Source organism: Azolla caroliniana, unplaced genomic scaffold, assembly GCF_043228905.1.
Source record: "Azolla caroliniana isolate FFs.n. ecotype wild unplaced genomic scaffold, voAzoCaro1.0.p SCAF_7, whole genome shotgun sequence".
Lineage (NCBI taxonomy): Eukaryota > Viridiplantae > Streptophyta > Polypodiopsida > Salviniales > Salviniaceae > Azolla > Azolla caroliniana.
Genome location: NW_028230442.1, coordinates 904,867 through 919,130, shown reverse-complemented (window position 1 = coordinate 919,130; position 14,264 = coordinate 904,867). Strand labels below are relative to the sequence as shown.

General features: G+C 39.2%; 1 protein-coding gene across 2 annotated transcripts; it reads right to left on the bottom strand.

Moving 5' to 3' along the window:
- Positions 1–7,405: 7,405 nt before the first annotated feature.
- LOC147861431 (uncharacterized) lies at positions 7,406–13,081 on the bottom strand. Of its 2 annotated transcripts, XM_087323017.1 has the most exons (4): positions 12,717–13,081; positions 11,223–11,924; positions 7,733–7,776; positions 7,406–7,702 (listed from the first exon to the last, which is right to left on the bottom strand). In XM_087323017.1, exons 1-4 carry the CDS (start codon positions 12,963–12,965, stop codon positions 7,645–7,647), a joined length of 1,053 nt encoding a protein of 350 aa, XP_087179143.1. In that variant the 5' UTR covers positions 12,966–13,081; the 3' UTR covers positions 7,406–7,644. The 2 variants fall into 2 exon arrangements, with proteins under 2 accessions (XP_087179143.1, XP_087179142.1); XM_087323016.1 differs by lacking the exons at positions 7,406–7,702; positions 7,733–7,776 and adding an exon at positions 10,191–11,112 and having other exon boundaries at positions 12,717–13,065.
- Positions 13,082–14,264: the final 1,183 nt, after the last annotated feature.

Below are 14,264 nucleotides of genomic sequence, written 5' to 3'. Positions count from 1 at the left end.
TAAATCGATCAACCACTGTGAGAATTGCATCAAAACCTTTTGAAACTGGGAGATCAGTAATGAAGTCCAAGGATATAGACTTCCAAGGTGTTTCCGGAATGGGAAGTGGTTGTAGTAAGCCATAGGGTCGGTGACGAGGATTCTTTGATCGACAACATATATCACAACTCCGAACATACTCCTCAACAAAATGACGAAGGTGAGGCCACCAATAGCATCGAGAAATTAATTCTAGAGTCTTGTGAACTCCAAAATGACCAGCCATTGGTGAGTCATGGCAATGTTGCAAAACTTGTAGCCGTGGGGGACCATCAGGAACATACAATAAATTTTGTCGAAATAGAAAACCATCATGCCAATAGAACTGACAATAGTCATTACGAGGATTTTTCGACTGTGAGCAAGAAGCACGATCCGGGACGATATGATCCAAAACATCCTTGACGAAATCATCAGTGGCCATATGATCTCGAATGGAATCAAGAAGAGTGGAATTTTCAAGAGCTGTTATGGCGTTAACTACCATTAATCGTAATCGATTAGGACCCAAAAGGATTTGTTTTTGATGCTCAAAAGCAGGTTCCCCTGGACGAAGTTCCATATAAGAGCGCCGAGAAAGAGCATCTGCTTTGCCTTGTTGCATCCCAGGGCGATATATGATGATAAAGTCGAAGTGAGTCAAAAATTGCGCCCACCGGGCTTGTCGCCGACTCAAGACTCGAGCATTTTGGAAATAAGTCAGGTTCTTATGATCATTGTAGACAATGATCTGCTGAGAAGAACCTTCTAGGAAATGTCGCCATTGTTGAAACGAATCCACGATTGCAAGAAGCTCTTTGTCATGGATCTCGTAGTTGATCTCTGCAGCTTCAAACTTTCGTGAATGAAAGGCGACAGGGTGTAGTTGTCCATCATCTCCAGTCTGCGAGAGGACACTCCCTAGTGCAAAATCGGATGCATCGGCTTCGAGGATGAAGCGTTTTGTTGGGTCGACATGTGCTAAGATAGGTGCCGTTGTAAATGCTCGTTTTAAGCTTTCGAATGCCTCGGATGCATCTGAACTCCATATAAATGGTTGATCTTTATGTGTGAGCTGAGTAAGCGGAAGCACAACCTTGGAATAATCTTTAATAAATTTTCGATAAAAATTTGCAAACCCGAGAAAACATTGCACATCACGCACTGAAAGGGGCGTTTGCCACTCTAAAATTGCCTGTACCTTCATGGGGTCCATAGCAATACCATTTGACGATACAACATACCCCAAAAATTCCACTTGATTCTGGCCGAAACTACACTTTTCTAATTTTGCGTAGAGACCATATTCTCGGAGTCGGCACAGTACTTGACGAACATGTGCATCATGTTCCTCTTGGGTCTTTGAGTAGATTAAAATATCATCTAGGTAAACTATAGTGAAGATATCAAGAAAATCTCGAAAAATATCGTTCGCCATATGTTGGAAAACAGCAGGTGCATTCGTGAGACCAAATGGCATCACTGTATACTCAAAATGTCCATAGCGAGTGCGGAAAGCTGTCTTCCATTCATCCCCCGGGCGAATCCGAACTAGATTATATGCTCCGCGAAGGTCCAACTTCGTGAAATATTTTGCACCACTGAGACGTTCCAAAATATTCGGGATTAATGGTAGAGCATATCTATTTCGGATAGTCACTTTGTTTAGCCCTCGATAATCCACGACCAACCGAAGAGTCCCATTCTTCTTCTTAACGAAGAAGATAGGTGCACCAGCAGGGGATCTAGAATGCCGAATGAATCCGTTTGCCAGATTCTCATCAATATATTCCCGCAAAGTCTCTAGCTCTACAGGGGAGAGATTATAAATTGGGCCCCATGGAGGTTCTTTCCCTGGTTGTAAGTCAATAGGGCAGTCGTATGGCCGATGCTCCGGCAATGTATTGGCCTTCACCTTATCAAAGACATCTGAAAACTCCTTGTATATCTCTGGTAGTTTAATATCCGCGTCACGTGAAGTGGATGATGGAGTTGCTACTATTGCGAAGACGAACATGGCCTCGTTCCCCCCTTCCTCCCGCAACTGTCGTAAAGAGATGGGCGATAACTCCGGGGATCTATTAGCACATGTAGGAGAGAGGGATGCGGGATTTGTGCTTTTTTCCCGAGTCTCCTCAATTGTTCTTTTCATCCAATCAATCTTCGGGTTATGGAGTTCAAACCAGGGGAGACCTAGAACTATTGGGTGGTCCGGACTACGAATAATATTGAAAGAGATTAGGCTTGCCAAATTGCCAAGAACTATCCTAATTGGCTCGGACTCCTCGACTATATCTCCTGATGCTATGGGACGTCCATCGATGACTCCTACGGCTACTGGGTTGGGAAGCTTATTCAAGAGGATGTTTTGTGACAAGGCAAATTCACGATCCATGAAACAAGAGTTGGCTCCAGAATCTAGAAGGGCAGAGGCTAGGACTCGATGACATGTAGATGTGGTAAGCTCGACTTGTGCTGAAAAAACTCGACTCACTTGATTTGATGAAATGGAACCACGACTAGGAACTAACTCTACATAGCTAGGATGGTCCAGCCAAATGGCTCCTATTTTGGCCGGACTTACTCGTTTAACACATCCTCTAATTGACTCAAGACATCGAATCTATTCTCATGACATGGACTATGAGGCTTATTTATGTTATTAGAAGTAACAATAGAACTCGATGTAGGGTTTTCATGGGCACTTACTTGGTATACTTGACGCCTAGGTTTATGTGGACAATTTACAGCTATATGTCCTGGACCACCACAATACAGGCAGAGGCGATGCGCTCGACGTCGTTGCTTCTCAGCATCTGATAACGGCCCACGACGTTGTGTTGACTCTATTTCCATCGGAGTTGGGCCATCCCTTGTAATGGGTCTAGAAACTTGTGGAGGCGTTGCGACTACGGAAGCGTAAGTCTGTTCAGGTTGGCGGCGTAACATTTGTTGGCGCTCAGAACGTCGCTCAAATAGGCGATTATCACATCGCACAGCTCGACTAATGGCTTCTGTAAGTGACTTCGGATCTTCAGGGAAAGTAAGAAGAAGATCTTTGACATCATTTCTCAAACCTTGACGGAATTGATCCATTAAAGCTGCCTCATCCCAAGGGATATCGCATGCCAAGAGACGGAAATCGGCTGCATAAGACGACGCGGGACGATCTCCTTGTCGGAGCCTTCGAATCTTGTTTATCGCTGTCCTAGTGCTGTCGGTGTCTCCGAAACTAGCTTGAAACTCTTTAACAAAGGCCTCGAAATCCTCCAGCAATGGTGATTTCTTCTCGAGAAGTGGTGCGAACCATGCTAACGCCGTACCGCATAGCAAAGTTCCCACTAATCCCACACGAGCAGCATCAGTTGGATACCGATTGGGATGTAGCTGAATAACTAAACGAACTTGATTCAAAAAGCCTCGAAATAAAGACCTCGTACCATCAAACTTGGCAGGGAGGCTGATCTTTGGCTCTCTAGGGGAGTTCTGAGCCCCCGACGCTTGCTCTCGTAATGACAATATAGTCGCCTCAAGTTGATGAACCCGCTGTGATAACTCTTCATATTGTTGAGCTTTTTCGGCGCTCACGTGCTGTAGATCTCCAAGTAGCCTTTGATTCTCATGCTCTAATGCCACAAATTTATTCGTGAGCATGTCGAGCTCAGAAAGAACACGCATGTATTCTTGTTTGCTCACGGACTCCATAGCTTATGAGGGGAGAGGAGAAGGAAGAAGAGAACTTGTTAGGGTTTGTGGAAGACGAAGAGATGAAAGGAAAACAAATTGGTTCAAACTGTCAAGACTGAGAGAGAGAAAGAGAGAGAAAAAGAGATAGAGAGATAATTGAAAGAGAATTATTATATTGAAGCGTAAAATGGATTACAAAGAGTAGGCTACAAAATGGCGTTGAACCAATTTAAGTTTGGGATGGGTGGTAGATCCCTATTTATAAGTAATAGAGAACTCTCTAGAATATTCTAGGTTATCCTAGAATGTAGAGTAATCTAGAAGATCTCTAGAGTATTCTAGAAGGTTCTAGTGGTATAGAACACTCTAGAATATTCTAGGTCATTCTAGAATGTAGAGTAATATAGAATATTCCTATGATATTAGATTTCATATTCTAGAGACTATACATATAAGAATATTAATACAATGGTTAAGGATTTGACATGTGTACAACAAGGTCGTGGGTTCAAATCCTTTCGAGTCATAATGTGAGTGTCATGATCCTTTCGATGCATGATGTGACTGTTATCATGACAGTCAGCATGTTTTGAGTTGGGTTGTGTTTCTTAACCTCCCTCAATATAACTCCAATATCCTTAACCAACAAGGTATTGATGCATCTTGTATTCCCAAGATGCAACGTTTGTTTTGTCAAGTTTATTGGTGGGTAGAGCGCTTTCCATCTTTGTATTCATAGTAATCTTCTTCTTTGTTGTAGAACCGGTTCTGTTGATCATCGGTGTGTAGCACAACATAGTTGAGAAAGTTTGATTAGACAACCACACACTTTGATACCATGTAAAGATATGCGAGGCATAAGTGATGCTATGCAGCGGAAGTGAATTGTGTGTGTGTGTGTGTGTGTGTGTGTGTGTGTGTGTGTGTGTGTACGTGGACAACCAAAGAGGGAGAGGGAGAGGGAGAGGGAGAGAGAGAGAGAGAGAGCAAGAAGCTATATTAGCAAGAGATAAAATTACTCCAACAGTAACTAAGTTACAAAAGGTTGGTTTAAATACCAACTAACCTAAGGCAAATGCCCTTTCTACTATTTATAAAACTAGCCTAGTATGTCCACTTGCTATTGTGAAATCCAATTCATTTGGGAACTTGGGTTCGATTCTCAGCACAAGGTTCAATAACAATCAACACAATTATTAATGGTTTTTTGTTGATAAATGAAGAATATGTTCACCATAAGGTATCTTATTGTGTTACATACTTCTTTGCATTATCGATATGCTTCTTTTTCTCTTATAAAAACAAAGATTTTAGTATAATTCGATGTCATGTTTAAAAAAGCTCTTTTATTTGGAAAAAAAACATTTTAAAACATGAACTCGATATATTGTATTCAGTTGATGTAAAAAACAAAGTTTTCATCACAATTTGATACAATGATGAAATTCATGTTCAAAATTTTTTTCCCAGATTAAAAGAAAACTTTTGAGCTTGAGTTGATGAAAAAATCAGAACTTTCATCACAATTCAAAACAATATATTGAGTTCATGTTTAAAGTAATTGTTCTTTTTTCTTTTTTCTTTTTTCTTTTTCCTTTTTTACTTTTTTAATTTTATTTTGTTTTTATTTTTTTGGTTTTTTTTTTATCTTTTTAGAAAAAAAAAACTTTAAACATGAATTCAATACATTGGATTGAATTGTGATGAAAACTCTGGTTTTTTCATCACCTCAACCTTAAAAACAATTTCAAAAAAAAATAACCAAAATAAATCGAAAAAAATCAACAGAAATTTTAAAAAAACCAAAGAAAAAAAAAACTTTAGACATGAACTTGATAAAGCTCGATACCATGTGTCGAGTTCTTGTTGAAAACTCAGGTATGGAGAACTAGATACAAGAATAGTTTTCAACAAGAACTCGATGCAATGTATCGAATCTTGCTGAAAAATAGTGTTTTCAACAAGTTCCGTTGAAAAATAGACTTAGAACTCAATTTTTCAACGGAACTCGTTGAAACATGAACTCAATACGTTTTCATACACTAGTGACTACATATTATCTATCTTTTCGTTTAATATTTTCTTTTTCCTATTTATTTACTTTTTAACTTTTCGTGTGGACCGACCCTCTTGGAAAATAAAGGGAAGGAAGTGTTGACCCCTCTTTATTTCCTTGGAGACCTTGAGAAACAATATTAACTCTTTCCTTCTTCATGAATCATGAATATAAATAGATTTCTCCTTTCTTGTGTGTATTGCCATGGCCACTTTCATTGGCCACCATGAAGAAGATGGCCATTCTTCTGCTTCTGCTTCTGCTTCTTCTGCAGGTGGGGCAGGTGCTGGCACGGAAAACGTCAAGTTCAAGGTCAAGGTCAAGGTCAAGGTCAATGCCAACGGGTTCAAGTGCAACGCAGACACGTAGTAGTAGTAGTAGTAGTAGTAGTAGTAGTAGTAGTAGTAGTGCTGCTGCTGCCGCTGCTGCTTTTTCTGTTGGAGTGCTGCTTTTTCTGGTTTAATTTAAGGGAACGAGCTACTAAATATGTATGTATCATGTTTGTAACCCTAGTAAATGGAATTATTTCGGAACTATATTACCTCTTCTCAAGCAGATGTAATTTGTAGTATATCTTTATATATGTATATATATATTGTGTATATATGTATATATATATTGTGTATATATATATATCATCTTCTGAAATAAAAGTTTTGTAGTTAATCTGTAATTCATATACCATTCTTCAATCATTAATAATCCATTCGATGTTTTGCAACTTATTAGCAACCCATTCAGACTACTAATCCCATCTTCGTTATCGTATTTTTCACTGCGGATCTTAATAAAGACAATTACAGATACCAAATTGAAATGAATGCATCATAATTCTGAAATGCTTGAATTTTGAGTAATTCTGAAATGAATGCATCATAATTCTGAAATGCTTGAAATAATAAGCCACTTATAAGAAAGACATCCCACTGTTATTAGCTGAATGAGTTGATCAAAACATCCATCGATAAGGAATACCAATAAACAATTTCTGAATTAAAGATGACATCTTCTAAAGACATTTGGTTCATGGAATGTGATATACATTTAAGGGATGGGGTTTACTTACCTGATTCAAACAAATTTTAACACGAGATTCTTAGGCAATGAGTTTCAAAATCATGTGGTAAAGATGGTCAAATGAACAGGTCAACATAATTCCATCGAGCCTTACTATTCGATTAGAAATATTGTATGCAGGGTATATGTACTTCTAATCATGGAATTAATGTAGGGCAATGAACCACGTACTCTGGCAAATATCCAGGGTGTGTGGATGGTGGCAATATATGGCATTCGATTGGAAGGAATTTTGAATTATATTATCGTCATATGATCCATTAAGGAATCATGTTTAATAAGGGGGTTAATTAGCTAGGTTTAATGAATTAGGGCTTACGAGAACAGCATTAATGAGATGTGCATCACTAATATGTCACTCAACACTATATCATACATATTTCCCAAGCTAATTAGTGATACTTGATTATAATTTGAACCAGATTTATGGGCCCAATTTAATGGCAATAGATTCAGATGTCGTGCAATTTGAGGTCATCAATCGATATGAATACTACTGGAGAAGACATTATGATGATAATGACGATGACGATGACGATTATTATTATTATTATTATTATTATTATTATTATTATTATTATTATTATTATTATTATTATTATTATTATTATTATTATGATGATAAGTACTGTGATTAAAGGAAACCACATTAGCTTCATGGTTAATGCTGATATAATCATGATTAGCGTGTAATCGGTTAGCGCTGTCGGCACTGCGATTAATGGTAAGATGATTCATGTCGTGATGATCAGTTATATGCTTGTAGCAATTAGTGATGTTGTGATCGTTTCCTGCAGAGTATACACCTAGCGATGGTGCAGGATCAATAGTATTGATGGTGCCCTATTGATGGTGTGATTCCGCCTCTCCTCTTTCTTGAATCGGATCCCCCGCCTCTCCTCTTTCTTGAATCGGATCCCGCAGGCATTGCACAGTGACTACAGCCATACATACAGGAAAATTTCAATTAGTTAGTTCGATCTAATTATGGAGTTAAAACTCTGGTTAATTTTGGTATGTATAATTTTAGTTACTGTACCTTAGGCCCATGAGGTCCATTTCTCCAGAGGGGAATCTTCCTGGTTTTGCAGTGAGCACAAACTCTGCTGCACGGATTCATCATGCTCTGCACATAGTTATAGTGATGGCGATCATAATAAGTATGATTCATGGGCAAGGAAGCATTACTATTTCCAATCGGATCATGATATGGTAATGGATTAATGTAAGGATGTTGCTGTTGATGAAGATCTTTATGCTGAAATAGACGATGATCAGAAGTAGTAACTGTAGCTGTCACGGTAGAAAATTGTGATTGACGAAGTATAATTAGAGATATGATTAGGCAGATTAAATCCGCCATTATTAGCATGGTCATGAGAATTACTGTAATTAATATCCTGTGGTTCGTCTAATGGCAGTAGCTGCTCCTCATTTATTATGTGAGGATCATTCTGGTGCGCCATTACTGTACAGTATTCATCATCCTCACCTTCATAATTATTATTTTTTGACCTCGGATTGAATTGAATCATGTTATTATTATTATCTTCGTAACTGATATTGCGGAAATCATACATTAAATCTTCTTCCGGATGATGATCAGGACTGAAGAATGTAAAGATAGGTTGTCTTCTTTACATGAGGTACTGAGTGTCATTATTAGGTTTTCCCAACAGTCCGGTAGAGTACATAGTAGTAGTGTGGCCTGCATAGCATCATCTAATAGGAACTTCGCTGATGTTAACTGGTTTAGCAGACCCGTGAAAGTATTTATGTGCTCTTCGATACTCTCCCCATCTATGTACTTTAGTCTCACTATTTTTCTCATTAGGGAAGTTTTATTTAAGGCATTTTTCCTTTCGTAGAGGGTGAGAGTTTTTGCCATAACTCATAGGCATTTATATCACTTGTTACATGTTGTAGAACGCTAATGTCTACACACTATCTTATGGTTGCGACTGCCTTTCGTAGAGGGCTGAGAGTTTTTGCCATAACTCATAGGCATTTATATCACTTGCTACATGTTGTAGAATGCTAATGTCTACACACTATCTTATGGTTGCGACTGCCTTTCTATTTAGAGTTTTCCACTCAGATTCTATTACCCCTCTAGGTATGTCTTCCTTTTCTATAGGCTCATACAAATCTTTAACTATCAAAAGATCTTCCATTTTGATCTTCCAGTCTGAGTAGTTTTGTGAGTTTAGGACAATCATCCCCAGAAAGCCATTCACATTCCCTTCCATCTAGAAACTATGCTCTGATACCAGTTTGATAGATATTACACTCAGACGTAGACCACCTATATACTGAGACACAAACAGAATAAAACAAGTAACACACTATTTATGTGGAAAACCTTGATTTCAGGGAAAAACCACGGTGAACAAGATTTCCACTACGAGACAAGAAGAAATACAATCATAGAATGATAGAACCTGATTCGGTATGGATGTACTCTCAGGTTGTTATCTGAAATTGTGGTTTCAGTCAAGTGCACCAAACCCTAACTCGTAGGTATCTATCTCCTTCGAACCTTTCAAAACTTCTATGTTCTGTTTCTCTTTCTTCTCTGTTACACTCTTCTTTTTTTGCTTCCTTTGACACTCAATTGCAGAGTTATATCACTCGCACTCTCACAACCACCATTGTGTTATCTCACTATATTTCTCTTTGTCACACGCTCACTCTCTTTCACAGCAACAACTGTGTTAACACTCGTGTTCACTCTCTCATGCTCTGATACACCGAGATCACACGCGCGCGCGCTTATTCACAAGAGTTTACTTTCGCGCACTTCTCTCACTGTTATACACTCAGTGAGTTATCCCACATACATACGCCGCTAATACAACTCTCTCTATATATACTAACTTATCTCACACATGCATATATGTATATGTACATATTCGTTTAAACTTCTATTTGGTTGACTTCTATATGATTGAATCCCTTTTCGGCCGAATTCGACCAGGCGACTCTCATTTCAGCTTCTCGGCCGATTCTGGCTTTTTAGCCGACTCCCCCATAAGGAGGGACAATCTTACATAACAAAAACATGATTCAATATTCATGGCTAGAATATTAAAGTTAAAACAAACATTAAATGACGAAGGATGATTAACAAATTCACATGCATTAAAAAATTTCTATGAAACTGGGTTTGAAACAATACAAATTCTCAATGCTAAGCTAACATGAAGACAATTACAGATACCAAATTGAAATGAATGCTTCATAGTTTTGAAATGTTTGAATTTGAGTAATTAGGATTGAAGTAATAAGCCACTTATAATAAAGACATCGCACTATTATTAGCTGAATGAGTTAATCAAAACATCCATCAATAAGGAATACCAATTAACAATTTCTGAATTAAAGATGACATCTTCTACAGACATTTGGTTCATGGAATGTGATATACATTTAAGGGATGGGGGTTACTTACCTGATTCAAACAAATTTTAACACGAGATTCTTAAGCAACGGGTTACAAAACCATGCGGTAATAATGGCCAAATGAACACCACATAATTCCATCGAACCTTCCAATTCTATTAGAAATATTGTATGCAGGGTATGTGTACTTCTAATCATGGAATTAATGTAGGGCAATGAACCACATACTCTGGCAAATACCCATGGTGTGTGGATGGTGGCAATGTATGGCCTCCGATTGGAAGGAATCTTGAAGTATATTATTGTCGTATGATCCATTAAGGAATCATGTTTAATAAGGGGTTAATTAGCTAGGTTTAATGGATTAGGGCGTACGAGAACAGCATTAATGAGATGTGAATCACTAATACGTCACTCAACACTATATCATACATATTTCCCAAGCTAATTAGTGATACTTGATTATAATTTGAACCAGATTGATGGGTCCAATTTAATGGCAATAGATTCAGATGTCGTGCAATTTGAGGTCATCAATCGATATGAAGACTACTGGAGAAGACATTATGATGATGATGATGATGATGACGATTATTATTATGATAAGTACTGTGATTGAAGGAACCCACATTAACTTCATGGTTAATACTGATATAATCATGATTAGCATGTAATCGGTTAGCGCCTTCAGCACTGCGATTAATGGTAAGATGATGCATGTCGTGCTGATCAGTTATATGCTTGTAGCGATTAGTGATGTTTTGATCGTTTCCTGCAGAGTATACATCTAGCGATGGTCCAGGACCACTATTGATGGTATGATTCCGCCTCTCCTCTTTCTTGAATCGGATCCCGCATGCATTGCACAGTGACTGCATACAGACAGGAAATTTTTCAATTAGTTAGTTCGATCTAATTTAATTATGGAGTTAAACTCTGATTAATTTTGGTGTGTCTAATTTTGCATGATGATTAATGTTACCTTAGGCCCGTGAGGTCCATTTCTCCAGAGGGGAGTTTTCCTGGTCTTGCAGTGAGCACAAACTCTGCTGCACGGGTTCATCATGCTCTGCACATAGTTATAGTGATGGCGATCATAATAAGTGGGATTCATGGTCAGGGAAGCATTACTATTTCCAATCCGATCATGATTTAGTAATGGATTAATGTAAGGATGTTGCTGTTGATGAAGATCTTTATGCCGAAATAGACGATGATCAGAAGCAGTAACTGTAGCTGTAGCGGTAGAAAATTGTGATTGGCAGTGGTCATGAATTGATGAGGTATAATTAGAGATCTGATTAGGCGGATTAAATCCGCCATTATTAGCATGGTCATGAGAATTACTGTAATTATTATCCTGTGGTTCCTCTAATGGCAGTAGCTGCTCCTCATTTATTATGTGAGGATCATTCTGGTGCGCCATTACTGTACAGTATTCATCATCCTCACCGTCATAATTATTATTTTCTGAGCTGGGATTGAACTGAATCGTGTTATTATTATTATTATCTTCGTAACTGATATTGTGGAAATCATACATTAAATCGTCTTCCGGATGAGGATCATGATGATGATCAGGACTGAAGAATGTTGAAGGATTGTCGATCTCTGCTAATGTATACTGCTTACTCATCTGATCTTCTCCATTGAAGCTCCACATTATCTTCGTCGTCTTCTTCTTCTGCAGACAGCCAAAGCAGAACAACAAGGGTCAAATAATAAATTAATTGCGAGACTTTCCCGAATGCATCAGACTTCTAAGATGAGGCTTGGGAATTTCTGGCTAGCGCGACAGCAGCAGAGCAGAGCGTGGGCCTAGAGATTAGGGTTTGGAGATGGTATCTGTCATTTTAAAATTTAGCATTCGGAGATGGGTATCGATCATTTTAAAATTAGGGTTCGGAGATGGTGTCTGTCATTTCAAAATTAGCGTTTGGAGATGGTATCGATCATTTTAAAATTTAGGGGTTTGGAGATGGTAGCGATCATTTTAAAAGTAGGATTTAAGGGTTGGTAACCTTCAAAATAAGGGTACGGAGGTGGTATCGATCATTTTTATAATTAGGGCTTGGAGATGGTAACATTCAAAATTAGGGTTTGTAGATGGTATCGATCATTTTTAAAATTAGGGCTTGGAGCTGGTAACTTTGAAAATTAGGGTTTGGAGATGGTATCGATCATTTTTAGAATTAGGGCTTGGAGATGGTAACTTTGAAAATTAGGGTATCGTAACATTTAACATGAGCTAGGGTTTGGAAATGGGAGATGGTATGGAGGAAGACAGAATCGTAATTAGGGTTTGGAAGGGACAATGTATGGTTGGTTGGTTGGTTGGGGGGAGGAGGTGACGATGGATGATATGGATTAGGGTTTTGGGCATGGCGGACAAGAAATGACGAAGCAATTATGAATCAATTTGACAGTCTCTGTGCAAATTACATGCCGGTAATTCTATATAATTACATATATATACCTGAGATCTATGGGGAGGAGCGGTAGTGGAATGGACGGGCATGGGGAGGCCATCGGAGGAGGAGGAGAAAGAAGAAGAAGAAGAAGAAGAAGAAGAGGAAGAAGAGGAAGAGGAGGCTGTTGGCGATTTGCCGGCGGAAAGGCGAGAATCAAGAAGGTGGGCCGAGAAAAGCGGCGGCAGAGGCGGCGAAAAGGGCGGCGTAAAGGGCGGCGGCCTTTGCGGAAGGCCAAGCGTCAGCCTGCAGTCCATAGCGACGACCGGGTCCTCCTCCGCAAATCTCGCTGCTCCTGTCGCTGTCGCTGTCGCCCCTCTTCCTCTTCCTGTTCCTGTTCCTGTTCCTCCGTTAGGAAAGAAGTGGTGCAGTTTTGGGTTATTCGTCCCCGCATGCCCTCCCTTCGCGTTTTCGCTAATTACCACCCCTACCCCTACCCCTACCCCTCCCATCATCATCACCATCTCGTAATCCTCCTCCTCCTCACCCATCACTCCTTTCTTTTTTTCCCTTTCACTATCACCTCAACCCCCCCCTAATCCATTCGCTAATCGCGATTTGCCTCATCATGCTCCCTTAATTATTATGCTCTTGCTCCCCCCCCCCCCCCCTTTTCACATCTTGTGCTTCTATCTCCCCCCCCCCTCGAGCACACATGGTTGTATAATCGAGATCGCTCTCTCTCGTGGGGCTTCCCGCATTTTCATCAGTCAGCTTGACCAATCACAATCACACGAGCTTACCCCCCCCCTTGCCTCTCTCGCTTTTTGTTAATGCTCCTATATATCTCGACGGACGAGCTATTACATGTACATTTGCTTTCATCTCTCATGCTCCCCCATTACATTACATTTAAGTGTATATCGTATCACACATTTTTTTTACAAATGACACATATTCTATTAATCTTTATGGAGAAAAAAATGAGCTTCTTTGTGTTGAGAGAGATGGAGATTCGACGTGATCCAAGTCCTAAACAATTCTCTCTCACACGCGAAAAGAGGAAAAGAGAACCGACACTCGTTAGGACTCGGAGACCACACATGTTGGACGTCCCCATTAGATTGCAAATTATAACTTATTTAGACGTTGATCAATCCCAATCCCAAGGCTTCATCCTTGGGATTGTTCCCTCATCGTTAACTTTAGAACAATTATCATATTATAGGCTACAACATTGGTATAAGTACCCCCCCCCCCCCCTCTCTAGTCTCTCCCTTTTCTCGGAATTTGAGCACGACATTGGTCTACCTAGACTTTAGAGTCCTCGTTCCAAATGGAATACAACTGATCATCCCATCGAATAAAGTTTAAAAACTTACCTATCATCCGTGAGTTTGTCGTGTGCCATGTGTTATATCCTCTACTATGTAATTCCTAGGGAAAACATGTTGGTAACATCAAAAGTACTCCTAGTAATTTGAGATATAATTGTTAATGAAAAACTTTTAGCCTTGGATTATATGATACACTCATCATTAGAATCTACTACCTTAGGATTTTTATTATATATGTGAGCTTCATCAATATGGTAAGAGCAATTGTACGGCATGAAT